We start from the raw sequence: 27907 nt of genomic DNA on the forward strand, positions 1-27907 counted from the left end.
GACCCCTTGTGGCTGCATCACCCATGGGCCTCCCCATAGCCATCCCCAGGCAGGCAGGACCCACATGCGGGTTCTGCTGCTGGCCCGCTGTGTGTCCCCGGGCAGGCCCCTGACCTCTTGGGCCTGCCAGGGGCTGATAAACACCTCTTTACCCCCTTCCTCTCCAGGCTGGGACTAGGGGAGGCTCAACTGAGTTACAACTTGGGAAAAGGGTTTAGTGACTGATCTGAGCAACAATCCTATCAGCATAGCTCCCCCCGTTGAGTCCTTACTGGGAGCCGGGCCCTCCTAAGTAGTTCAGGTTAATTGAAAGGATGAGACTCCCCAGCTCTCTGTCTAAATATGAAAGCTGGTAGAGTCCTGGCGGGTTTTATTTTTACCTCCAGGCACGTGGGGGAAGAGAGAAGTCCCAGAGATGTTCTTTGGGCTTCACAAAGAAAGCACACGTGTAACTACCTTTGAGGAAAGTGAGACGCGGTGGAAACGAGAATAGAGTGTGGCAGCAGATTAGGAAGCAGGACAAGAAGTTTTGGGGATGAAAGGTGACCTTGGAGGAAGGGGGAATCCTGGCAGATGCCCTTGTCAGAAGGGACACTCAGGAGGACAACTCTGCCGGCAGGTGCGTCCCTGCTGGCTGGACACTGCAGGAACATGGAGCACTGCCCTTCTCCTTATCTGGGCTTTTGAAGGTCTCCAGTTTGCAAGCTCTCCACCAGCCGGCAAGGAAGTTAGAAAGAAGTCTGGAGAAGCCCAAAATGTGTCATTTGTCATGGAAAAGGGCAGACAAAGGGTTAGGGGAGTGGGAGGGTTGCCACCACCATAGACATGTCCTTAGTTCATCCTCGCAGACGATGAGATGGGTGTGCTCATGGTCTGTTAAGTGGCAGGAGGGAAACTGAGGCTCAGAGAAGTCCGTGACATGCCCAACGTGGGAACCGTGGCTTCCGCAGTGTGTCCAGGAGACCCAGGGTCCAGGGAGGGCCAGGATGCCTTTCCTGTCACTGCTGTCACAAATGAACATAAGCTCGGTGGGCTGAACAGCACAACGGTATTACTTGACTTCTCTGGAGGACAGAAGTCCAAAATGGCTCTCTCTGGGCTAAAACCAGTGAGAGGCTGGCATCAGGTGTTGGCGGGGTGCGTCCGTTTCAGACAGGGAAACTCTGCTCCCTTCTCCATCTTCAGAGACAGCAAATTAGCATCTTCTGATCTGTCTGCCTCCAGCATTCCTGCCTCCCACTTTCACTTATGATTACTTTCTTGATGATGATTACGATTACAGTTTGATGATTCCTTTTGATTATATTGGGCCCTGGATATTCCAAGATCATCTTCCCGTCTGGATTCTTAACTTAATCACACCTGCAAAGTCCCTTTACCATGTCAGGTCACACAGATTCTCAAGTTCCGGGGAGGGCATGTGGGTCTCTTTATTCTGCTGATCTCAGTGGCCTTGGCCAAGGGGTCTGACAATTGGGATAACAAGCATCCCTTCCTCAGGAGGGTTGGAGGGGATACATATAATGAGGAACGGGCTTCCATCCCAGAGGGACTGACTGAGCCTCCCCTTCCCACCCAGGGCCCCACATGTCCTGGAGGCAGGCTACTCATTACGGCAACTAAGGATTGATCAGAACTCCGGGGCTTCGGGGAGGGAGAGGGTGGCCAGGACCCAGCCAGGATCAGATGGATCAGGATTCAAGTCCGGAACCGTGCCTCTGCCCAAGGGCCTAAGGGTAGGGAGTTGGGGTGGGGAGCAGGCTGGCCCAGGGGAAGGGAAGGGAGGAAATAAACCTCCTTTCATCCTCACCAAGGTGGACCCTCTGCCTCTGTTTTGCAGATGGGGAAACAACAGCTCAGAGAGCTCAAGCACTTTGTCTGAGATCACACAGCTCCTGTGAGCGTTCCCACGGACCCGAATTCCCAAACCAGTGATGCCCACGCTGGCTGTTTACTCCACCTGCTTGCCCCCTGGCCTGCAGCCGGCTTGGGATTTTTCTTTAAACCAACTTGCTTTTTTATTTAAATGCATCCGTTTTAAAAAGGGACTTTATATTATACTCATAAATGGAAAATCACAAAATTCATGGGCTAGTTATGTCTATTTTTATAATGCACATTAAAATGAATTTATTACCATAAAAATGAAAAGTGTTCATCCATATACCATGCAAAATGGCCTCACATACCAGCAGTGGGTTCTGGCATTCTCTGGGAATTGGCTCTACACCTGCTTCAGTTTTCACCAAGTCATAATGTTATTCATGGCTCTCATTTATTATAGTATTAAATTTTCAAGTGGTTTCCCAGCTCCATTACCTCCGGACTCCCCAGCATGGCCTCAGGGCCCTTCTGGCTCCCGCATTCCTCATTTCCTGACACTCAGGTCCTGCTGCTCTTGGGCAAAGCCGGACTTTCCTTGCTGTGTTGGTTCCCCAGCCAGCAGGTGCCAGGATTTGAACCCAGGCAGCGAGCCTTGAGCCCACACGCCGAACCAGGACGCTGTACCTCCTTTCTGGGAGGTCTGGTCCCAGCAAGGCCAGTGATGCAAATAAAGAGTCTTGAAAATGAGATAGGGAAGGGATTGGTAGGGTCGCTCAGGAGCCCCAGGCTTACGGAGCCCCTCTTGGTCTCAGAGGCAAACAGAGAAAAGTTTGATCAAGCCTACCTGCTCAGTGATGTGGGTCCAATAGCACAATTCCTGCCCAGGGGGAGGAGCCTAGAGACCTTTTATAACCTCTCCAGGGCAGAGATGACTAGAAGCCGTAGTGGCCAATCCTAAGTCCCTGACCTCCTGCGGGGGTGGGACTTCAGGTCCCCCATGTTCTCTTGCAGAAGCTGTATGTTGCAAGAGAGCTCTGTGTCTGGACAGAGCGGACTTGTAGGGATTTCCCAAGTGCCTCATATTCCTTTCCTTTCCTGCAGTATGGATGATTCATCACCTGAGAAGGGAGTAGAGGTCCCAGTGTAGCCTGATAATAGTCATGCTTTATTAATTCCACCTTTTCCCAAGAGTAGGGGTGGGGGGGGGAGATCCCTGATATACTGGGAGACTCAGGGGGTCTGGAGGCCCCCAAAGAGATGCTTGGCTGAGGGTTTCCCAGATTGCTGTGAGGCCTTAAGGAGCCAACTGTGGGGAGAGCCTAGCCCCGGGCCTGACGCATGATGGATGGATTTGCTCAGTAAGTATTCTTCTGTCCTGCTTCGGACGGAACTCAGGAAGAATGTGCTTCCGTCAGAGGCTGGGGATGGAGTGAAGAGAACAGCCGCTCCAAGGGGCCGCCTCTCGAGCCAGTCAGCCCCCCTTCAAATCCCAGTTCCTCCACGCGCTGGCTGTGTGACTTTGGACAAATCACTTTCCCTCTCTGGGCCCTAGTCTCTTCATCTGGAAAACAGGGTTAGTCATAGTACCTCCCTCAAGGGACTGAGGTGAGGGTTACAACAATCCATCCAGGATAATGCTTAGAACGTGTGCGGAACACGACACACGTGTGGGCCTCCAGGCGGACCTGGATTTGAATCCTGCCACCGGCACTAACTGCAATGTGACCTGGGGTGATGGCCTTGACCTCTCTGGACCTCTGTTTCTCTGTCTGGAAGTGGGTTTGGTAAAGGCTGCTTCCAGGAGTGATGGGGAGCATCCCGTGAGCAGGGCATGTGTCTGCTTGGCTACCGAATGGTGGGGTCCTGAGGGGCAAGAACCTGCCTTCTCCAGGGAGGCCCTCCTCCCCGGGGGGTGGCAGTGAGTCAGCTGCAGGGCTCTGGAGGCAGGCTGTGGCCCTTCCCTGCTGCCCTGCCCCCATGGTGACAAGTGGGGGCCCCTGCCTGTCTGAGGGGCAGGAAGGAAGTGAGGAGGGCAGTTTGCAGCTTCCCCTTTTCTGCCCTGCTCTGGGCGCTGGGCTCTCCCTGTCAGTGCCTAGGAGCAGGGGACAGCGGCACCATGGCTCCCCGTGCGCCTGCCGTCCACCAGACCTGCTGCTGCTTTAACGTCCGCATTGCCACCACTGCGCTGGCCATCTACCACATGGTGAGTGTACAGGCAGGCGTGGGGAGGCTGTGTGTGCATGTGTGTGTGCGTGCATGTGTGTGTGCGTGTGTGTGTGTACGTGTGCACGCACAGGTGTAAATGAGAGGGCCCCCTTCTATGGAACTCCCCACCATGGGAGGACCACCACTCACCACCTCTCAGTGGGACCCCGACTGATCCTGTCCCTGCTCTGGGCCTCAGTCTCCCCCTCTGCCGAACAGGGAAGGGGGCCCTGCAGCCACAGCCGGGGTGGAGCAGGGGTGGGAGAAGGGGCCTCCTTCTAAGTGAATGGAACTCACTGTTTTCCCCCAAGGCTCAGTTTCTGCCTCTGTAAAATGGGATGACGTAGCACCCACAAGGTTCCAATGCAACAGCATCTGGGAAGGGGCTGTGGAGGGCAGGCAGGTCTGGGGAACCAGACTGCTTCTGGAGTTGGATCTGCTTCTTCCCCAGTGGGGGCCCTGGGCCTTTTGGCTGGGGAGGAAGGCGGGACTCCCTAGCAGGGCGCGAGGGGGCTGGAGCCTCTGGTTGGTAGCTTGGCACCCCACGGCCTTCTCTCACCAAAGGAAACTTGCGATCTTGTGCTGATGGGTAGGATGGCTTGCCTGGCCCACGCTCTGGAGAAGTGGCCGGTGGTTCCCCTTTGGAAGCTGGTGTGCACAGCCCCAGCATGGAGCCTCTGTCTTCTCTGAATGCAGGGAGATGCTGGGTGAGCCCCAGCCGCCTGGGGCCAGAGGTTCCCCGCTCTGTCTCGGTGGGTGAAGGTTGGGGTCTCTGTCCAGACCCATCTTCCCGCACCCCCACCCACTGTACCACTCTGAGCCACACCCAGCTCCCCCAGGGCCTGTGGGTAACCGTTTTCTCATGAGCCTAGAAGGGCTTCCTCAAAATTAGCCTAAATCTGGCATTCTGTGGTGGGTGTCTGTGACCTGTTTCAGCCTGGCTGCACTTGCCTTCTGCTTTGGGGAAGGTCAGGCAGGGCTGTGGCCAGAGCATAGCCTCCCGAGGGGCGTCAGCTCACAGCCTCTGGGTGCACGCCCGTGTGCAAGTCCTGGCCTCGCTGCTTCTTAGCTGTGCGGCCTCTGGCTGCTTACCTAACCTCTCTGAACCCCAGTTTCCTCACCGAAAATAGTACTACAAAATAGTACTACGTCTCTGATAGGGCTGCTGAGAGGATCGAGGGAGTTCATATCTACAAGGCGCAGAGCCGCGCCTGACGCAGAGGAAGCGTTTGTTATCAGTGTGCGTCAGACCCAGCGCCCACGGCCGCGTAGCCGGCGTCGAGCTGTCAGACCCCGGAACGCTGGTTTGGGGAGTTGCTCAGAGGCCTCCTTGCCTGGCTCCTGCCAGAGGGGTGACCCTGAGAGATGGCAAGGGCATCTTGGCTGTCCCCACCCCCAATCCTTAGGGCCTCTTTAAGCTCTGAGATAGCAGAATGTTCTCTGGAGGACAGTGATGGACGCAGAGGGTCCCTGTGGGAAGTGGGCCCCTGGGCCCTGACCCCAGCTCTGCCACTAACTGGCTGTGTGACCTGGGACGACTTTTTCTCTTGGGCCTCAGTTTTCCCTTTAGAAGGATGATGGAGGGCGTCAGGGGACTGGCCCTGGGGGTTTTAACTCCATCCTGTTTGCAGGCTGGACAGGTCACGGAAGGGAGGGCGGTGGCACAGACAGTCGGCGCTGACCTGGGGGCCCCGTCCTGGGTTGGCTCTGGCTTCTGCTGATTGTTGCCACCAAGGAGTAGTGGGCCCGGTAGCTGCTCTTCTGACACGTAGGGAAGCAGGAAACACAGGCTTTTATGCTGCATTTTCTGATATATTTCTGCATCGGTGACTGATTCAAGATGGAAAGAAATTCCGGTGCTGGCCAGAACGAGTCCATACGCAAGCCATGTGGGCCAGCCGCTGTCCCGCATGGTGCAGGCTTGGGGACCCTTGAGGTTTCTTTCTTTTATTTTTTTTTTTAAAGATGTTATTTATTTATTTATCTGGCAGAGAGACAGCAAGACAGCGAGAGAGGGAACACAAGCAGGGGGAGTGGGAGAGGGAGAAGCAGGTTTCCCACAAGCAGGAAGCCCAATGCGGAGCTTGATCCCAGGACCCTGGGATCATGACCTGAGTCAAAGGCAGATGCCCAACAACTGAGCCCCCCCGGTGCCCCGTTGGGGTTTCTTCTTGATCGCACTGTCTGAGGTCCTCACCTCTATGTGGGGAAGTGACATCAGTGCCCACTCACAGAGCTGGAGAAAGTGTGGGCAAGGGATCAGGGAAGCCTTCTTGGAGGTGGTGACATTGGTGGAGGCATAGAGTTTTCTTGTGGGGAGTACGGACAGGGCGGAACAGGTGTGCAAAGTATAGAGACCGAGGGGTGGCAGCTTTTGTAGGGACACTACCCAGATCAACTTGGAGGCTTCGGCTTGGGGCGAGGGAGGTGGTATGGGCTGAGAGCAAGCTGAGGCCTTCACTGTAGGACACTACTGATATCTGGGGCTGGAGAATTCTCTGTTGTGGGGACCGAGCTGCACGTTGTAGAATGTTTACCATCATTGTTTGTCTCTACCCACAAGATGCCGACAGCACCCCTGGGCTATGATCACCAAAATATCTGCAGATATTGCCAAATGTCCACTGGGGACAAAATCACTCCCGGTTGAGGATCACTGTCTGCAACATGAACCATGGGAGCCATGAGATGTTCTAGAGCGGAAGGCATGAGAGCAGAGGGGAAGCCTGGACGTTGGACTCCCGGCCTGGGCAGTCCTCTCTGGGCTCCTTGGTTTGTTGCAATGGAGAATCATAGTCTGGAGAAGCCTCTGCTCCTTCCCAGAAAGGACAGGGAGGGGCTGGGTGGCAGGTGTGCTGGCAGGGTCTCTAACATCTGGATGGAAAAAGAGAAGCTGCTGCCCAGATGTGTTGATGGCCCAGACTGTCGTCATCTGGAGCCAGTCATGGATGACAACGGCACACTGAGAGCTATTCCTGGACTTGGCCTCTCTGGGGAGGCTTAAATTAGGTCTTTGGTATCCTAAGACAGCTCTACTCTTTATCAGTCATAGGGGACCTCCTTATGGGAGGACCCTCTTGTTGTCCAAGGTCTGGAGGGTCTCCCTCAAGGTCCCGCTGGGTTTGTGTAGAGGGTTTCCTTGGTCACGGTGATTTCTGACTCAAACTTGCATGTGTAAAGGAGTCAGAGAACTTTCTTTTCTTTTCTTTCTTCTTTCTTTCCTTTCTTCCTCCCTCCCTCCCTCCCTCCCTCCCCCTTCCTTCTTCCTTCCTTCCTTTCTTTCTCTTTCTTTCTTTCTTTCTTTCTTTCTTTCTTTCTTTCTTTCTTTCTTTCTTTCTTTCTTTCTTTCTTTCTTTCTTTCAGATTTTATTTATTTGAGAGAGAGAGTGAGCCGAAGGCAGATGCTTAACCGACTGAGTCACCCAGGACCCCCAGAGAGCTTTCTTAAATTGGCCCCTTTGGCCCTGGCTTGTCTGGCAACCCAAAGTATGTCCTAAGCCAATGACAGGAGTGGGCAAGTCCCCAGAAGACCCCTTTGCCCAGAAATAGCTCCTTCCCTGACTTTCCCCCTCCAAGCTGCCTAGAATTGCATTAAAATGCCTTGCCCAGATGAAAAGCTTGCACCTGCTTTAGGCCAAGGAGAGAAGGAGGCTAACTCTGGCTATCTCTGGGTAATAGGGTTGTGAAAACTCTAATTTTTCCTACATGCCTGCATTCTCTCTACTTGGTACAATGAGCATAAACTACTTCTTTTTTTAAGCTTATGTTATTTATTTATTTATAGTATGAGCAGGGGGAGGGGCAGAAGGAGAGGAAGAGAGAATCTCAAACTGGTTTTTCAAGGAGCAGGGAGCCCAACTTGGGGTTTGGTCCCATGACCCTGAGATTGTGACCTGAGCGGAAATCAAGAGTCGGTCACTCAACGGACCGAGCCACCCAGGCGCCCAGTGCGTGTACTGCTTTTTAAAGGAAATTTAATTTTAGAATGGTTTTGGATTCACAGAACTCTTGTGAACACAGTAGAGTTTCTGTTCGCTCCTCACCTGGTTTCCCCCCGGGGCTAGCATCTTACGTTAGAATGGCACGTTTGTCAACATCGAGTCCCCATCGGGACCCTGACTCAAACCCAGGCTTTAATCAGATTTTCTCAGCTTTTCCCTCAGACCTCTTTTCTCTCTCAGGATCCCATCCTGGGTACCATGTTACATTTAATCCTTGTGCTTCCTCAGGTTCCCCTTGGCTGGGACAGTTTCTCAGATTTTCCCCATTCTGGGTGACCTTGACAGTCTTGAGGAGTACTGCTCATACATTTAGTCAAATACTCAAAATCAAAAGGGACTTTTAGTTTTCTCTTGGTTGGGCTCGGGTGAAGTGTTCTTGGAAGGGAGACGGCAGAGGTGAAGGGCCATTCTCAGCACATCCTATCAAAGGTGTGGACTCCCAACATGTCTCATCACTGTTGATGATGACCTTGAACGCCCGGCCAAGGTCGTGTTTGTCAGGTTTCTCCCCACTGTCCCCCACCCCATACTGTCCTTTCTGGAAGAACGTCACTGAAGGAGTGGAGAGTTACTTCTGGGGGGCAGACGAGCTACCTAATATTAGAGATATGTGGAATTTCTCATGGGAGATCGGTTTGTTCTCCTTATCTATTCTATAACTAAACGATGTATTTATTTACGTCCATACTAACTCGTGGTTATTTATTTTATGCCTTGGATTATAACCCAGGGCTGCTTTATTTTTCTGGTTGCTCTAGCATGCTCTTTTTAAATTGCAAAACAGGGACGCCTGGGTGGCTCAGTTGGTTGGACGACTGCCTTCGGCTCAGGTCATGATCCCGGGGTCCCAGGATCAAGTCCCACATCGGGCTCCCAGCTCCATGGGGAGTCTGTTTCTCCCTCTGACCTTCTCCTCGCTCATGCTCTCTCTCACTGTCTCTCTCTCAAATAAATAAATAAAATCTTTTAAAAAAATAAATTGCAAAACAAAAAAAGTCAAGCGAACCTCTCTTGTGTAAAGGAGCCTGTTCTTAATGCAGATAAATTTTCCAACATGACTTCATTTTTCCGTGCTGAGCCCCGGGCCGGGGTCTGGGCCTGACACGTCTGTGGCCTGTGCCTCCAGGGGCTCCGGGCACAAGGAGAGGTGTGATGGTGGCTTTGCTGGATGACACGGGTGCACTGATGAGGGACCTGAGCCCAGTCCTGGAGTGGAGGCTGGGGATTCAGGAACAGCTTCTTGGAGGAGGCCAGAGGTGTGCTAAGGATGAGCGGGTGTATGCTTGGGGCTGCTGGGGAGGGAGCAGCCTGGGCAAAGCCTAGAGGAAGGGAGAGGCTCTGTGATGTTTGGAAGACTGAGACGTTCCTAGAGCTGGGGGTTAGGGAGGGATGACTGTGAGGAGTAGTGGGGGAGGCTGGACGGAGTTCCTTATTTCTTTCAGGCTTCCTAGGCCGGGGGATGGATCTCTGCTTGGTGGATCTCTCCTTTTAGAGATGAGAAAGCAGAGGGCCAGGAAGGTTCCTGGCTGGCTCCCGCGGGTAGACAGACAGTGGCTTTTCCTGGGGGCGCCCCTTCCAGTACACAGGTGTGGGGAATGAACCAGTGGGTGAACAAATGAATTCCTTACCTGGCCCATGGACTGGGGGTGGCCCACCTGTCTGGGAGATCCTTCCCTCCCCCAGTCTTCATTTCTGTTTTATGGTCTAGCTCATAGGAAGCATCCTCCTCCAGGAAGCCCTCCTGATTTGTCCTTCTCAGACTCCCAGGGGTTCTTCTTTCTGTTCCATTTTGAGATTGAAAATCATAGCACCGCCTCCATCACTAACATGTGATGTGACCCAGAGTAAGCAGACACCTTTGCTGTTGGGGCCTCAGTTTCCTCATCTGCTACCCAGGGCTAGGAGTCCCTGACTCAAGGGTGACTGCTTTGAGGTATTGAGCTGGTGTGGCCCCGCTGGAGTGAGGGGCTGCCAGCCAGGGCCCAGAGTGGGATGGGGGAGCAGACACACCTTCAAAAGCTCATCTGTTTAGGGCCTAAAAATAGGCCTCAACTGCCAGGTGGGGAAAGCCCCAGATGAGAGTCTGTTAGGGCCTCTGCCTTCACACTTGATGCCCATGTGGGGCCGAAAGGCCTTGGTCTGTGCCCCTCCTGAAGGTGTGAAGAGGCCGCTAGGGGTAGGAGGGGAACTGTGGTTCCTCCCCAGTGCCATGGCCCAGGGGGCCCAGTTGGGCCAGAGTTACGCTCCTCATCTCTGGGACATGCAGCCTGCCTTCTAACTTGTAAAATGTTGGAGGCCCACACAGCTACTTGTGGAGGCTGTTGGACCCACTGGACCCACTGCGGCCTGGGCGCAAGATCCCCTGGGGGCAAAGTGGAACATTTCCTGTGCTACCAGGCCTGGGGGTGCTGAGTGGTGGAGGTCTCCAACCTGTGAGGTGGGAGAGGGTAGGCCAGACCCCAGGCCGGGGAGACACCAGCTGGGAGGAGGGGGTCCTTCTGTTCAGACTGGGCCCCATGACTGGAGGGCAGAGTCTGGGGGGGGGGTCTGATGCTTGTCGGTCACCACCCTGACACTGAGCTCCCCCAGGAAATGAGGCTTTTATTTTGAGCCCAAGGCAGCAGACCCGGAACCCAGGCTTCACTCTGTGTTTGCTGCGAGGCCTGCGCTGGTCCCTTTAGGGACGGGGGTGGGAGGGGGGCGGTGACACAGAGGTCTGAAGCCCTAATGAGGCAGGAAGCTGAGCATGAAGCTGTGCAGGGGCGGGTGCTGGCTCCCTGCCCTTCCAGCCCGCAGCCCTGCTAAGAGCCCAGGGCCTCCCTCCCCCATCCCCAGCCTCAATTTCCTCCCCTGGCAAATGGGGGTCAGTGATGCTAGCGTGCAGGGTCATTCTGAGACTCACAGGAAACCAGGTGGAGACACACCCAGCACCTCACGAACACCCCCACAAATGGCAGCAAACCTGGGAGCCTCCATTCGGCAGGAGAGGAAAGAGGCTTGGAGGGGCCAGTCAACTTGGCAGCCTGTGGTGGAGGAAGAAGGAGAGCCCCCCCCGGACCCCCACTCGCCCCACGCTCATGGTCCGGACCTCGTGGGGAGGGTGCGCCTCTTGGCCGTGACAGGGTAAGAGTTGCCTCTAAGAGCCAGGGGGCCTGGCTCGTCCAAACTTGGAGCCCACGTGTCTCAGTTTCACCTGCAAAGTGGGGAGCAATGGGGAGAGTAGAACTTTTCTCACAAGGCTGAGCTGAGGATGAAGAGCTGTGGGTATCCCCAGGAGATTTTGGCCTCTGCCCTGTCCCATGAGAGTGGTAGCCCTCAAGGGAGGGGGGTGGCCTCGCTCAGTAGGTAAAGAGGGGATTGATGGCTTATGAGAATAGTTTGGATGCAGGGTGTGTCCCCAGATACTCAGGAAGTGGAGGATGATGGGGGCTTTGGCCAAACCTAGAGAATGACCCTGAGCCCCTCCAAAGGCCCACCACGGTACTTCACTGTTTGAATATATCACCACGTATTTGCCTGTCCTTCTGCGGAGGCTTGCTTCTAGTTTGGGGAGGTTATAGTTAGAGTGGCCGTGGCCGTGGCCGTAGCCGTGGGGGGCTTGTGGTTCACCAACCACACGCGAGCACTTCTGCAGGTCAGTGCGTCTTTCTGAGTGGATCCATCTTTGGTAGCAGACACATGTCACCTCATCTGCTCCTTGTGACCGCCTCGCGAGGCAGGGGATCCTTCCCTCTGTTCCACAGATGAGGGAACTGAGGCCCAGAGAGGCAACCTGGCCGGGTGGAGGGAAGAGTGGAGGGGCAGGGGTGGGTGGGAGGAGAGCAGAGCAACAGCCTTGGTGGGGGGTTGGGGAGGAGAGCCGGCTCTGGGGCAGGGCAGGGCAGCCTGGCCCCGGGCGGCAGCAGAGCCCGGACTCCTCCAAAAGGGTCTGGCAGACGGTATCTGGGGTTGGCTGGGGAGATAATGCTGTGAGGGAATGCCCCCCCCCAGCCTTCATAAGTGTTTGCAGGAAGTATGGGCTGGCAAGGAGGGGGTGGGGGAGGAGGGCTTCCTCTTGACGCTCATGTGTCTGGTTCTCTTCTCCTATCCTCCGCCCCAGACAAGCCAGGGGCCCCCAGGGAAAACAGGGTGGGCAGACGAGCTTCAGCGAGGGTGTGATGATGATGAGGGTGATGATAATGGTTTGAATGTGCTGCCACCCTTGGGTGGCTAGGCCACCAGAGCCAGAGGACACAGGGTCAGGGTGGGGTGGCCCTGAAAAGGGAGAGGGGCAGGAAGGGGTGTGCGCACTGGGGACCCACTTCCCATTTTGCAAACTGCATTATCTGTTGGTGAAGGGTTGAGGACATGCCCGGGTCTGGCTCCTTGTGCAACCTCTGCCAAGTCACACCCAGCCCCCGCGCCCCTGCCCACCCTCTCCTCCATTGTAAGTCGGGGGACCATCTGACCTGGGAGATTTGCCAAGAGCAAATAAAGTGGAAGGCTCAGAAAGGGTCCTGCATTGGCTGGCACCTGGTAGGTGCTCACTGAGGAGCGGGTCTCTGTAAAGGGGACCCCCTGGCATCTCAGAGGGTGGGGCTCTGCCCACCTGCTTCTGAGATGGTGGGTCCTGAGCCCTCGGAGGTCAGAGAAGGTGAGCCCACCTCCTTGGACTGGAGAATGGTGTTTGAGCCCTAGAATTGGGGATTTCGTGTCACCACCACCATGATTGTCGTCATGGTCGTCATATCAAGATGTCATTGCTGTCACCAACATCAGCAGCAATGTCACGGCCGTATTATCAAGGCAGTCCACCGCAGCTTCCCAGCATGCCCACTGGGGTTCTGCCTATTGCCTTTTGTCTGTTACCCGGTCACAGCCATGGTCACCTCTATTATTGCTGCCCCTGTCGTCAAAACGGTCACTGCCAAACCCAGCCACATGATGGCCCCCCACCTCCCAGCACGGTTGCCCCCATCAGCCCCACCCGGCCAACATTTTGTCCATCACACTCAGCTGGGGCATCGTTGCTGTTGTGGCCCTGGCCATATTCACTGGTGCCCCCGTGTCTCCCACCTTCCGTGATTTTGCCGCCTCTGGTTCATTCAAGCTGTTGGCTGCTCCTCAGAACCACCAGGCAAACCCACAGGCATTCTCCCGACTTCCTGGCCACTTCCCCCATTGCTGAGCTCTGGGAAGTTGTGCGTGTTATTGAGAGAGAAGGGACGGGCTGGGGATGGGAATGGGAACTGAAACCGGGAAGAAGCAGAGGGAAGAGGTACAAAAGAGGAATGGAGAGCAGCGGTGATGGCGGGCTGGGCTGAGCCTAGCCACCACGGATGTGGTCTTGTCGCCTGAGCCCTGACTCGGTGTCAGGACTGAGGCTGATTCTGGTTCTGCAGCAGACTTCCCACGTGAACTTGGGCTGGTCACTGCATTGTCCTGGGGCTCAGTTGCACACTGGGAACGTTCCCTCCCTCAGGGAGAGGCATTCCTGCCTGTGGGTTTCCCTGGAGCTGCCCTCCCAGCCTCTGGGCCTCTGCATATGGTGTTCCTTCTTCCCGGAATGCTTTTTTTCTCTTCTCTGTTGGGAAACTCCTACTTACCCTTCAAAACCCTGCTCAGACTTTTCCTATTTGTGAAACCCTCCCTGAGTCTTCCAGATGGTGGTGATCACTCCTTCATCAGGGACCCATAGTCCTCCTCGTGTCCCTTGTTGTGGCACTGAACACACTGGTGACCCGTGGTTTCCCCAGGGTCCATGACACCTGCAGGCCAGGCCAAGGTCAGTGGCTTCTCTGGACAGAGCCTGGAGCCAATATGTGCTCCAAGAGTATTTACCAGATGAACAAACAGAAGGACTGAATGAATATCTACACAGATTAATGAACCCTGACCAACGTGTTCGTTTATGGAGCACTAGCTGTATGCCTGGCTCCATGCTATCATGTCCTTTGACCTGACAGCAGCCCTACGAGGCAGGTCTGGTTATTGTCCCCATTCCCCAGACAAGGAGACAGGCTCAGAGAGGTTAGTGGCTTGCTCAGGGGCACAGAGCTTGGGTCGGGCCTGGGACCACCTGACCCATACACTCTAGCTCTACTCTGCATGACCTCGATGCTGCAGAGGGAAGGCAGAGAGAGATGCTGCGTTGGAGGAGAGGGTGGTGAGTGGCTGCTGTCTCCCAGGCTTGTGGGAGGAGAAGAGCCCTGTCCTGTCCCCAGAGGTCGTGGGTCACGGGAGAAGGCAGCTCTTTGTCCTGGTGGGTACTGACGGGGTGGGGGGGTGGGGCAAGAGGTAGGTGAGGGCCTAGGCCCTGGGACATCCGGATGCTGGGGGGCTCCGGGCCTCTCCCAGCATGCACTGTAGGTGAGCCAGTTACTTTCCCAGAACTACAAGGGCTCTTGGTCAGGGACATGGGCGGAGTGGTGAGGGCCTTCTGATGTGCAAGGTGCATCTCTGGGCGGGCCACCCTGGGTGCCCTAGAGGTGAGGGGGCATGGTTTGCAGGAATTCAATCATCCTAGGGGCCCTGGGTGCAAACAGGAGTGTTTGTCCTCATTGACCAGAGCAGGTAAACTGAAGGTGGGGCCGAACTGGGAACTGGCCAAGGTTACACAGCTGGGAGGCAGAGGGTGGTCTCGTGTCCCAGCTGCCGGGTCCTGAGCAGGGGTGGTGGTGGTGGTGTCCAGAGCTGCCTGGGGAAGGTGGGCAGTTGGTTGGCAAGACCAGGGGCTGGGCCCACTCAGCCCTGGGTGGAGCCCTAGGGGCACAGGCTCCAGGGTTCAGATGCCTGCTGGGCCACGTGACTTCTCCTCTCTGAGCCTCTGTTTTCTCATCTGTAAAATGGGGAAAATATTGCTTCTCTTGCAAGGTTTTGGGAGACTGTGATGTAAGCCTGTGTGTGCAGGTCTGAGCACACAGTAGGTACTCAAAAAACGTCAGCAAATTTCCATCCCATCTCCTAGGGAGGTGAGACTCCTATCCTTCTGGATTGAGGCTGGTGTCTTCTGCCAAAGGTTAGGGGGCCAGCAGAGGGTCTCAGGCCGATGCTGAGGTTGCCTGGCTCTGAGACTCGGGGCTGGTGCCTGCCTTCTACGGGCCTCAGGGTTCTCATCTGGCAAATGGGGACAGAATTCTCTCTCTCCCCTTCCAGGACTGTCGGGAGGGTAGAAATAGAGAACAGGCTGAATCTGGTTTTAAACACAAGTGGTTTGTACAAAAGGAGGATGATTTCTTGCCCCTGCTGCCCTGGGAACAAGCTGTGGGGGGGGGGGGGAGGGCGTGGTGCCCCTCTGACTCAGCCAGGGCGCTGGCATGGGAGCGGGGAAGGGGGGCAGGCATCGGGCAGAGGCCAGAGGCTGGGAGGCACTGGAAGGATAGCGGAGGGTGTCAAATCTAGGGCTTGTTGGCCTGGGCTTGAATCCTGGCCCTACCCATTACCAGCTGGAGGCCACAGACAAGTCACTGGACCTCTCTGAGCCTTGCTTCCCTGGTCTGTGAAATGGGGGTGAGAGTATTCAGAATAGTCCCTTTGCTTGTTTTCGGAGGATCACTGGGACGTGAGGGCAGTGCACCTTAGTCAGGATGTACCAGGGTCCCTCTCCTTCCCTCCCTTGCTCAGGGTCATGGGATACGGTGGGGTGGGTGGTGGGGGTAGCTGGGATGTTAATGGCAGGATCACAGGTGCCGTGGCAGGGCTATAAGAGACGTTTAGGGCCCGAATTTAGGGGTTGCGGACAGCTGTGGGTTAGCACTGGTCTCCAAAGGGGGGTGATGCCTGAGATGATGGCTGGGGGCCCCAGGAGGACAGTATTAGAATTTCCATTTTTCAACTACATTCTTTAGTAACTTCTGTGTGTGTGTGTGTGTGTGTGTGTGTGTGTGTGTGTGTGTGTGATGATGTTGGTAATAACAGAACAGTAGAACACGCATATAATTTTGAAAGAAAGAAATATAGAGGAGTGCGTTCAAAAGGTTTTACTGACATAGGTGCATGATCAAAATATCCGCACACTCTGGGGTACCGGCTAGTGGGGGCTCTGAGGTGTTTCAGGGAGTGGGGTGTGTGCAAAGACACCAGGACACCCCTGGGGGACTTGGACTCCAGTCTCCACGGTGTCCGCAACTTGCCGTATGTCCTTGGGCAAGCTGCCTAACCTCTATGAGCTTATCAAACAAACGGAGGATGCTTAGAAGAGAAGTGGGCAGAGACCCTTTCAAGCAGCTGGAGCTTGGGATCGTCTGATTCTGAGCTTCGTTCCGATCTCCAACAATTCTGGATTCTTGGGACTTCCAGAGTCTTCTCTTGCCACACCTGGTAGATACTCATGTGCCCTTCTAAGCGCAGCTGAATCTTATTGGTGCTCTGCTCGTATACCCCCAGGAATGGGGAGCTCACCCCCTCGCAGGGTATCCTGTTCTGTCCTGGATGGACCTGTCATCTGCCTCCCTCCCTCCTTCCCTCATTAAAGGTGAAATTGGGGAAGAGAGGGGCTGGAGCCTCAGGCTTCAGGGGCTAAGGAAGTGGTTTTTCTCTTTTGGGGCTATTTCCTGTGGGTGCCAGCCACAGCCCCCACAGCATCTGCCTTCCCCTCAGGGCTGATCTCAACCTTTTTGGTGAAACAAAACATTTTTGGTTCACCCTCCACCAGGTAGATGGGGCAGCTAGATCGAGCTCTCTGTCCACCCCCCGACACCCTGCTCTTGATCCGTTCCATGACCCCCTGCAAGCTCACAGGAGCCAAAAGCAGATTGTGTTTGCTGAACACTCACTGCAGGCCCCAGGCTCAGTGCTTTAAAAACACAGTGCAATTTATTCCTTACTAAATTCAGTGATTGCCAGTTTCCAGATGAGAAAACTCAGAAAGGTGAAATGACTTGCCCAAGGTCACATATGGACCCAGGTTCAGCTCCATCTCTCTCTGACTCTGGAGCTCAGCTCTTCATCACTCTTCTGTGCTGTCCCTTTGTGCCCCCTGAGCAGAATGTAACATGGAAGACAAATTGAGACCTGTGTCTGAGCTAAAAAACCCTCACACAGTGAGCAAGGGGAAAACAGGTGGGTGTTTTGTTGCCTGTCAGCTAAGCATGAGTTACTAGTGCAGGGCCTCCCAGAAAGCCAACGGAAACTTCGGCTATATTAAAAGAGGTAGGGCATCCACTGCAAGGAAGGAGATAGTTTTGTGATTCTCAGCGCAGACAGATGGTGCGTGGAGAATTGTGGGTATGCAGTGGTGGGGGAAGGGCAGAAGGCTTGTTGCAAGTAGGTGGACACACAGAAGACTGGGAGTACCCCTGGCTGGAAGTACTTAAAGGAGTCCTGTGTCTGATGGCAGAGGGCACAGGCAAGGTGACTTCCGAGGTCTTTTCAAATTTGTGGCTGGACTCCTATTGTCACCAGGGCCACAACACTCAGGCCTGTCAGATTTGGATAGGGTATATTCATCGTCCATCCATCCATCCATCCATCCATCCATCCATCCATTCATCTATCCATCCATCCATCCATCCATCCATCCATCCATCCATCCATCCATCCAACACAGTAGCTAGACCAGTGAACAAGAGAGACATAAGCCTTCCCTGCCTGGAACCTACCTTCCAGGGAGGATAGCAGCAATCATTATAGTGAGCAGAGCTACTTTAAGTGAATGATTCCACCCCGCCCCACTTTGACCCTATGAAGCAGGTATTATAGTACCTGCATTTTGTAGATGGGGACATTGAGGGGCCATAGGGGATGGAATTGGCAGGGCTCCCTGGGGAGTCACGGGTCAGGTGCTGTCACGTCTCTGTGGGTAATTCCAAGAATCTAGAGCTCTATGCTGCTCAGAAACTCTGACCAAGCTCCTGTAATGCCCAAAGCCCATTGTGGCAAAAGGGGTGCAGAAGAGGGACCCAGTTACTGGTAGGAGCCCTCAGACGCTCCCCCTCCAAACTTGACCTTCAGTAGTCACAGTTATTGCTTTACCAGGTGCGGTTCTAATTGCTCTCCTGGAATGTCCTCACTCACTCTTCTTAGGTAGCTATAGGCACTAGCTTCATTTTACAGATGGGAAAACTGAGGCGCAGAGAGGCTGAGTAGCTTGGCCAAGCTCACACAGCTGGGAAAAGGAAGAAAGCTTGAGCCGTCTATGTGTACAGGCCACACTTTATTCAGGATGCTCCGTAGACCCAGCCTTCGGTGGGGAGGGGGCAGGGGTGGATCTGTGCGGGCCCCACTGATGGACGTCCTGTCTGCCCCCAGATCATGAGTGTATTGCTGTTCATCGAGCACTCAGTGGAGGTGGTCCACGGCAAGGAGACCTGCAAGGTGTGGCAGAAGGGCTACCTCCGGCTCGGTAGGTTCTGGGGACTCTGGAGCGGGAGCGGCAGGTGTGGGGAGAGTAGGTGCGGAGAGGGGCCTGGCTCTGGGCAGACGGGCTGGGGTTTGTTGCTCTGACTCTTTCCTTCTGAGCCACAGGTCTTTCCTCTGCAAGCAGAGACCTGTCTTCACCCAAGTCTCTAGGTGTGAGAACAGAGAGGAAAGTGCTTTGCAAACCCAACTGCCTTAGGAAGGTGACAGCAGGACTGTCCTGATGATGTCTGTCAGTGGCTGCCCACCACCCTGGAATGAGACAGAAACTCCCCACGGTGGGATCCCGCCCCCATTGGCCTCTCTGGCTCTGGGTTACAGCCTCGCTCCCTGCTCCTGCTGTGCAGACCACACCGAGCTCAGCCCCGTCTCAGCTGCTTGGACTCCCAGTCACTCAGCTCACGGGCTACCTCCTGAGAAGCCTTCCCCGGCCTCTCCCTGGCTAAAGCAGACCCGGGCCACCCTCCCACCCTGCGTCCCATATTACCCCAAATGCTCTTTTGCTATCTCCGTAGTTCCCTAAGACTGAGAACAGCAGGAGGGCAGGGTCTGAGCTCACTCCTCACTGTCACAGCCCCCACACCAGTGGTTCCCAAAATGTGGTCCTTGGAACCCGCCTGGGGTCCTTGGGGTCACCTCGGAGCTCCTCACTGCCCTCCTTGCCTTCCAGCTAACCTGGTCTCCAGCTTCCTGCTCATCACCATGCTCTTTGCCATCAGCTTGAGCCTGCTGATCGGAGTGGTCAAGGTGAGGGTTTGTCAGGGGAGGGGAATGGGAATCAGGGCCTGGGGGCTGGCCAGGAGCCCCAGCTACCCTCCTGCCCACCCCCATTCACACCTGCTGGGTGGGCAGCAATGGCCACCAAGAGGGTGGGAGGCGGGTGTTTTGGGAGACCCCCCTTCGCCCTGCACCCTAGAGATTTTCACACTCGCTTGCAGTTTGGAAAGCCTCGTTTCCATACCAGACTTCGACACAGACCCCCCCAGGTGTAGGGTCAGGCACATGGACACTTTGGTCATACCAGCTGGTGACACACATGAGCGAGAAGAGGAAGGGTCATTTCAAGGCACGGGGAGGGGAGAGAGCAGTGGGTTTCGTAATCAGGGAGAGGAACCAGACTAGGGGAGGGTAGATGCGTCAGGCTCAGTTCCACCCAGCTAGCTGGTGAGAGAGAGAGAGAGGCTGTGGCTCAGGCTTCTGTGAAGAGGAACTGGGCTGTCCTTGGCCCCCAGGGGGCAGGAAGCCAGGGCCTCACCACACAGCCACCGGAGCAGGCCCCAGCAAGAGTGTCCTCCCTGGGGAGCTGGTGGCCTGGCACTCACAAGCCAGCAGCATGGGGCAAGGAAGGATGGGGGGCTGTTTGGAATACATCCCCCTTGCCCGCACTGCCCCCATCACTCCCTGAGCCAACAGCATCTTTCTGGAAGCTCTGTGCCCCAGGGAGCGATTGTACCTTGTGCAGGGGGCTCCCTGGTGCTCGTGCAGAGATGGGTATGATCCAGCTAGGAGAGTGGACCAGGGTTCCAGAAGGTCCTGAGACTGAGTCTTGGCTCTTTTGGCTGCCTCCTGAGTGATTTTAGACAGCCACCTGAGAAACCACAAAACCACCCTTCTGTGATTTTGTCCCCAAGGGTGGGTTCATGAGCACTCATACTGGTCACAGTAGTCTCTTGCTTGAAGTTGAAGGAGAGAACCTTCAGCATCCGCCACCAAGGGCCTCTGACCGTGACCAAACACCCCAAGAGCAGTCTACACAGAGGAGGGTCCCACCACCAAAGCCATGCGGGCCTTCCCTCTCCCTCACTGGATCTTTGCTTATGTTGGCCCTTCTGTCTCCAATACCCTCCCCATTTCCTTCGTGGTTCTTTCCAGATCAAGCCTCAGCGTCCCCACCTCCAGGAAGTCCTCTCTGACACGTTCCCATCTGTAAAATGGACACAAAGCCCTTCCTGGCTGGGTTCTTGAAACCCTGCTCCTGGAGGCCCAGGGGCACTTATCTCTGTGTCTCCGGGGACACCAAGACACCTGGCATTCAGGGTCTGGGTCTTACATTCTCTGCATCCCAGAACCTCCTTCAGGGGAAGGGATGTGGGTCCACCTTGGCCCAGCCAGGAGGGGAGGATTTGGGAGAGGGCCATATTACCCAGGGAGGGAAGGGAGCTTCCAGTGAGGTTGCGGGGAGGCACATGGGGATCTCAGGCTGTGGGGGCCTCCCTGACAGTGCTAAGCCTGTCTTCTAGAACCGGGAGAAGTACCTGCTGCCCTTCCTGTCCCTGCAAATCATGGACTACCTGTTGTGTCTGCTCACCCTGCTGGGCTCCTACATTGAGCTGCCCGCCTACCTCAAGTTCACCTCCAGGAGCAGTTGGGTGGTGAGTACCCAGCCCTGCTCCACGTCCCACAGCCGGCCAGTCTGGGGAGGTGGCAGGGGCTCTGTCCCCTGGGCCCTCCCTCATTGATGAGCCCTAACCCCATCAAATCAGGTCAGCTTTCTTCCTCTATAAAATGCGCCTGAGGGTTCCCCATCCCCATGTGTTGGGGGCATTAAGAGAGGACAGTGTATACAGGGCAGGTAGCACGTTGTGGGGACTTGGCCATACCAGCCCAGACGGTTTACACCGCAGGGAAGGACGCATGCCCACTTCCGTGCCCAGACCCCTCTTTGTCCCTTCTCTGTAACCAAGTGGAGAGAAGGAAGATAAAGTTGATTAAAGCCAACGATAAACATCCATAGGGGAGATGCCCGTGATGGAGGTGTCAATCCCTGCCTCAGCTCCCCGAAAGTTACTTTTCAGAATTTCCCTAACTGTTGTCCTGGAAGAGATTGAATTGCTGGTCCTGGGCTGGGCATCAGGAGACCCTGGTTGGAGCCCAGGTCCCGCCGCCAGCCCTTGGCAGGATGTCTCAACAACGGGCATCCATTTCTTTCTGGGTCCTGTGGGTTAGAAATTCCCCGGTGTCTCTGGCTGACTGTGTTGAACAGCACAGACACCTCTGGCTTGGGGCTTCATTGCTGGTTTGTCTCCTTCCTGCCTTTGCCCTCAAGGGCCCCTCCAAGGTCCCACTGATGACCCTGCAGCTGCTCGACTTTTGCCTGAGCATCCTGACTCTCTGCAGCTCCTACATGGAAGTACCCACCTATCTCAACTTCAAGGCCATGAACCACATGGTGAGTGTGGGCTGGGGGCCTGCCCCCATCACGGGCTGTGCGCCCTTGAGCGAGCTGCTTCTCCTCTCTGTGCCTCCGTGCTTAGGCTGGGTTCCTTAGAGGTGGAGCCGAGGGAGAGGATACTTGTGTGAGCACCTGATTGAGGGAGAGCTCTCAGGAAGACCCTCGAAAAGGAGAGGGAGGAGCGCGTGAGACCAAGGGAAGAAGCAGGCAGACCTGTGATTTCAGGGACGGCCTTGCCTGATCCCAGAGGGAACCTTGTGGTGTGAATTGCATCGCAGAAATAATATTAATTTTTTTTAAATTCATGGAGAAAGGGGGGCACTCAACACATCTCAAGATGGCCCTTGAGGCTTCTCTGCACGATGTCAGGGCACTACCCCGTATAACTAAAGAGGACCAGATGACTGCCCCAGGTCCTTTCTCTACAACCCTTGATCAATGATAAAGTAGCCTGGTTTTTATAAAGATGCATCCTCAGATTTTTGCAAATCCCCAAATTAACACCACTGAAGTATGTAATTATCCCTGGCATGATTATCAGTGTAGCCGCACATACAATACATAAAAAACTACAAAAGCATTCTGATATGACAGGATGGGTGATTTCCAGTCTCACATGTTACCTGTATAACTTGTTCCCACACATCAGCCTTGCAAAAGAATGTCACTGTTCACGTAGGGCCTTTCACATTTTCGAAATTCCGAATTTTGAAATTTGAAAATTCGCATTTTCGCATCATCTTTTGTATATTCCCATGTTTTGGTTTAATGCTGGATTTAGTATTTCACTCCAAAGTGTGGATAAGCATAACAGAAACAAAACACAACTCACAATCTCATTCTTGACGTTAGAAATCATTGTGGCAATAGAGTAAATGATTTTGTGAAGTTTAGGCTTTAATTCTACATATACTCTTCAGGCATGATGAGACTCTTGAATCAATGAAATATCAGAGTTGAAGAAATTAAGGATGTCCATGATAAGAACACACACACACACACTCAGATAAACATAATAAAGACTCTCTAAGGAAAAAAAATAATATTCATTTTTTATAGCAGTCTAACATATTTTCCCCAAACCTAGTGACTTGAAACCATGCACAGCTGCCATCTCACAGTTGCTGAGAGCCAGGAATCTGGGAGTGGCTCAGTCTCTCATGAGGTCCCCCCCACCCCCTGAGATGGGGTTGGGGCTGTGGACGCCAAGGGCTTGACTAGCTCTGGAGGGGCCATTCCCATGATGGCTGGCTGGCATGGCTGTGGCGTGCCCCCCACGTGTGTCAGGACAGGGTGGTTCTGTCAGTGAGCCTAGCCTCTAGAGATGGGCCTGCTGCTGCTGGGGGCCGGGGGGGTCCAGCCAGGGAAGAGCCAACTGGGCGGGTAGCCACTGCACCTGCTTCCCTTGGTTTATTCGCCTGCCGTGGGGGGCTGATGGTAGGGAGCGCCTGCCTCCTAGGGCCCTGGTAGGGGTCAGCCGGGACAGCGGTTGTACCACATGGTCTCATTCTTCCACGAGGGGACCCTGGAACGGTTCCTTGTGGGCAGAGGCACTGATGCGGCCCCCAAATCTGTTGCAGAATTATCTCCCCAGCCAGGAGGGTGTGGCTTACAGCCAGTTTATCAAGATGATGATCATCTTCTCTATCGCCTTCATCGCCGTCCTCATCCTGAAGGTGAGAGTCCCCCCAACACGGCCCTGGGGAGGGCGGGGAGCCCGCGTTGCCCAGGCCCTCCCATGCCAGACTGTTAGGAGGCAGGGAAGTCTTCCACTGTCTCCCGCTGCTGCCCTCCTTGCTCTTGGCTCCTTCCTCCAACCCTCCCCCACCAGCTCCTTGGACCCCACTTGGGATCCTTGGAGACACTGCATTGAGGGGGAGGGGGCTGCAGGGAAGACCACTGCGTTCGAGTGTCAGGGACTTACTGTGTAACCCAGAGAGACCCTTATCCAGGGAAGGAGGAGCTGTTCTCTCTGAAATCAGATTCAGAAAATCTTGAATACGAGTCCCAGCTCTCCCCTTGCTAGCTGCTTGGTTGCCTTCTGAGTCACTTCTCTCTGGGCTTTGGGTCTCATCTGTGAAAGGGACAGAATTAATATTGCTTTGCCCCTGTCACAGTTTTATATGATTCAGGCACCAAAGTAAAGATGGGTCCTGAGGTCACATTACTAGAGGTTTGGTGGTATGAAGGAGGGAGGGGAATAGTTTAATTCCTCTCTGAGGTGGTCAGGCCCAGAAGATAGAGTCCCATGTCAGGTCCCCATTCTTAGAGAGAGATGACAAACTGGAGAGTGTTAATAGCCACACAACCAGGAGGGAGGAGAGGTAAGAACACTCTTCCATCTGAGGGAGTCAAGGAAACCAGGGCAGTTCAGCTTGGAAAGAGGTGACTCAAGGGGTTTTCAAATACCTAAAGGACCCTCATGGGGATTCTAGAGGCCAGGCCTGGAGCCTGTGTCCCAAAGCCCTGGGGAGGCTGATGTCAACTCAGCAGAAGGAAAGGCTTTCAAGAGTGTTCTTTTCTGATTGTGAAAGTAAAGTGGGATCATCATAGAAATTTGGAAACTACTGATGAGCAGAAAGAAGGCAATCAGCTCACAAACCACCACCACTCAGAGACAAGCACCCCTGATACTGGGGCGCATTTCCTCCCAGTCTTTCTGTGTGTGTGGGTGTAACCGGACATCGCTGCCTGATTTTACTGGCGCCCTGAGCAGCTTCCGCCATCATCTGTTGCCAGCCTGGAAACGGAACTTCCCTCCTCTGAGCCTTCCTCAAAGGATGGGCCTAGCCCAAGGGCTTCAGTGAAGTTCAGTAAGAACTTTCCTGAAGGCTTCAAGGAGCCAGTGTGGGATGGGGTGGGGTGGTGGTGGTTTGACATCCTACACCCTCCTGCAGAGCCAGTCCCCAGGGCCCAGAGCACAGCTCTGTCTCCCGCGCCTTTCCAGTTCTTTATCCGTCTTTGGGGGAAGTTTTCTCTCTTCCTCACTCTGTCTCACTGGTCACCCTCCTCCACCTGCCTCCTACTTCATTTTTTTATAATTCATTTTATTTATTCCTGTCTCTTGAGTTCCCATCATGGTGTTCCATAAGACAAGAGAAATCTCAGAAGACATCCTCTTTCCTTAGGAGGCATTTGGGGGCAGAGAGAGACCTATAGGTTATTGTTCCTTGAACAGGCCCCTTGGGGGCCTCCCTCCCCACCCTGAATATCCCCCCTTACTTACATCCACTGCTAAGAGAAAGCAGTTGCTTACATCACCTGCCATCTCAGGAGATGTGAGCTTCTAGCCCCAAGGGGGTAGAGAAGAACGATTTGCAGGACCATTGCCAGGGAGGCTGGAGGGGGGCCTGGGCCCCAAAGCCCCCTTCTGCTCGAGGTCGTTGGGGCAGTGGAAAGAACTATTCTCGGAACACCTGGGACCGGCAGGTGAGGTGCCCCTGCTCAGGGACAGGGGGCTGAATGCAGTAGCCAGATGTTGCCTTCTGGGTTGAGCTGGGGCTTCCCAGGAAGTGCCCGCATCTGTCTCAGGCCTGCTGGGGCAGCGAGGGCGGTCAGCAAAGCATCGTCTGATCTGGCTCTTTCTCCAGGTCTACATGTTCAAGTGTGTGTGGAGATGCTACAAATTCATGAAGTACGTGAACTCGGCCGAGGAGAGGAGCAGCTCCAAGATGCTGCAGAAGGTCAGCCCGGTGGGGGATCAAGTCTCAGTTTTGCCACTCCCTGTGTCCCCAAGGGCAGGTCTCTCTCCCTTCCTAGGTTGCGGTTTCTCCCCTTGTGAGATGATTGGACCAGAAGAAATGTGGAGATCTCTTCTGGCTCTGATAGTCTAGGATTTATTCCTTCATTCATGCATTCACCATTTTCTGCCTCATTGTTTGCTTTGCATCCAACCGTGAGGGTACAAAGAAAACAGATGCCACCCCATCCTAGGGGACTGTAGAACCCACAAAAAATCCAGACACAGAGATCTGATAGCAACGCAGTGTGAAGTATGGGGGAAAGGGAAACATTGAGGAGGTACCTGGCTTCATCTGGGGCATCAGGGAAGGCTTCCTGGAATGGGTGATACTTGTCCAAGTCTTAGACTCTCAGTTGATACAAGTTAGCTGGGAAAGGGAAGGGACCTTCCAGGTGAGGGATGAGGTACACTTAGAAGTAGCTCATTGAATACATCATGGGAAAAGGGCAGCTGGTTTAAATTTTTGGTATCACTTTCCTCATCTAGAAAATGGGGATTGTATTAGTCAAGACCCTTTTGGTTGCAAGTGGCAGAAACCCAACTCAATCTGACTTATGTGAAAAAAAAAAAGGAATTTATTAGGTCCCAGAACTTGAAGGTCCAATATAGGTCTGGCTCACAGAGGCTGACTGTGAGGCTGGTCACCTGGGTGTGATCTCATCCTCTCTATCTCTTGACTCTGCTTTCCTCATGGTGGCAAGATGACTGCCAAAACTCCTAGGTTGACATCCCCCACCCTCTTAGCAACCCCAGCAGAAAGGCCCAGGAGCATGTCTGAGGGAACAGCTTGGCTCACAAGCTATCCCCAAACCAATGATGTTAACCAGGGAGGACGAAATTCTTCTCTGAGTGGCCACACTTAGGTCGCATGTCCCACTCTGGATCTGAGGGGTGGGACCAAGTCTTCTGAAAGCATGTGGACGGAAAAGGTTCTCCCAGGGAAAATGGTGCTTCGTTAACACCACACGGGGACTTGAAGCTGGGCAGGCAGAGGGAAGTCTGTCCTCTGTAGAAATAGACAGTGCACCTGTCTCGGGCATGCCGTGTCTAGCGTAGGAAGTCCCCAAGGCGTGCTGGTCATCACCATCATCCATTTTGCCAGAGATCGGGGCTGGAGCTTCTTGACTCCAGGTTGGGATCCTGGTTCCTTCTGGCCAGTCCTCAGCCCCCATCTCTCTTGCTCACAGGTGGTCCTGCCGTCCTATGAGGAAGCCGTGTCTCTACCGTACAAGAGTCCGGATGGGGGACCAGCACCGCCCCCCTACTCAGAAGTGTGACGACCACCAGGCCCCAGCCCCCGTGCTGGGAGGGGCGGAGTTGTCTCGCAATCCGCTTCTCTGCTTTGGTGGCCCCTGTGGCCCGGGTGAATCACCCGGCTGACTTCAGGACAATCCGCTTGTGTCCCCCTCGCTGGCCTGCTTTTCCCGTGGGGCCTGGGAGACGCTCACAACTGGGTCAACTTCAGGCTGAAGGACTCCTTGAGTCTCTCGGAAATTTGGTCCAATAGTCCTTGGCTTATTGTGATTGGCCCCAGCATCTGTTTAAACCATTTGTCATTCTTAGCCCAGTCGGTTTGGTTAAAGGATGTGCAACTTGACCTGTGGAACCATGTGGCTGACAAATGAAAATCACGCTTCTCAGTGCAGGGAACCAGTTGTGGGGGAAAGCTGCCATCCATTGCATTGGTTTTAGACACTTGTCCCTTCACACGGCCACGAGGCCAAGTCATCGTCCCCGGGTCCTCCCCGCCAAACACCTATGTCCAATTTCTGGTTTCAACAATTACAGACAGCCAACCACCAGTCGATTCAAAGCAGGGATAAAATTCAATAATAACAATAAAAATCAAATGAGCCCCAAACCATTCTCTTCCATCGAGTCCAGTAACTGGCTGCCTACACTGATCCATCCGGTACTTCCGAGGGGCTGCGTAATTGTTAGTTCAAACGAAAATTCTCACACTTGCCCAACGTCATCCGACAGCTATTTCCAGGAGATAACAGTTGTTCCCACCACCAAACTGTCCCCCGACAAACACACAGTCATTTTGCTGGAGACAGCCATCAGCAACAGTCGGCCACATGTGGCCAGCGTCCTCCCGCGGCAATGGGGCCTGTGACAAGGGCGGCCTCAGGAGCAGTTGTCCCGGGTAGTGAGCTGCCACCATCCCCCAGTGGGGGCCCCTCTGTCACCAGTCTGGGCCGAGGCCCCTCTGTCCTGCCCAATGCTTGTGCTTACACGCAATTTAGCCCTGACATCAGGCAGATCTGGGGGCTGGACTAAATCCACGTGTTGGTTCGGTCAAAGCAGGGGAACTCTTTGTGGTCTCAGACCCTGCCACGGGCTCTCGCGGTGGTGGCGGTGGTGGTAGATGGGAAGGTTGGGTTCCCACACCCCCTCTTTCACCCGTTTCCCTGCAGGCTGGGGTTCTCCAGGGACCTGATCCCGAGGTGGAGATAACAGGGCTACGGAGGCAGGCTCTCTGGGGTCTGAGGGGGGGCTCCCTGCCAGCACCTCCTCATTTAATTTCTTTGTGTGGGACGGGGAAGAAGTTTGAATAAAGCAGCACCACGCTTCACTTTGGCTGATGTGGTTCTTAAAATGTGGCACAGGCAGGGCTGGGAGCGC

General features: G+C 54.5%; 1 protein-coding gene across 1 annotated transcript; it reads left to right on the forward strand.

The window, feature by feature from the left end:
• The first annotated feature begins 3857 nt into the window (after positions 1 to 3857).
• On the forward strand, positions 3858 to 27857 carry LAPTM5 (lysosomal protein transmembrane 5). Its single transcript, XM_047727516.1, has 8 exons — positions 3858 to 4027; positions 18258 to 18351; positions 19036 to 19112; positions 20606 to 20737; positions 21412 to 21534; positions 23118 to 23213; positions 25128 to 25220; positions 26467 to 27857. Exons 1-8 carry the CDS (start codon positions 3941 to 3943, stop codon positions 26554 to 26556), a joined length of 792 nt encoding a protein of 263 aa, XP_047583472.1. The 5' UTR covers positions 3858 to 3940; the 3' UTR covers positions 26557 to 27857.
• The last annotated feature ends 50 nt before the right edge of the window (positions 27858 to 27907 follow it).

This window comes from Lutra lutra, chromosome 4 (genome assembly GCF_902655055.1).
Source record: "Lutra lutra chromosome 4, mLutLut1.2, whole genome shotgun sequence".
Lineage (NCBI taxonomy): Eukaryota > Metazoa > Chordata > Mammalia > Carnivora > Mustelidae > Lutra > Lutra lutra.

Excerpts from the sequence above, each read along its gene's own strand:
- LAPTM5 (XM_047727516.1), top strand. The coding sequence starts at position 3,941 with ATGGCTCCCCGTGCGCCTGCCGTCCACCAGACCTGCTGCTGCTTTAAC. Across the intron at positions 4,028-18,257 it reads CGCTGGCCATCTACCACATG|ATCATGAGTGTATTGCTGTT; the intron begins GTGAGTGTACAG and ends GTCTGCCCCCAG. Across the intron at positions 21,535-23,117 it reads TCAAGGCCATGAACCACATG|AATTATCTCCCCAGCCAGGA; the intron begins GTGAGTGTGGGC and ends AATCTGTTGCAG.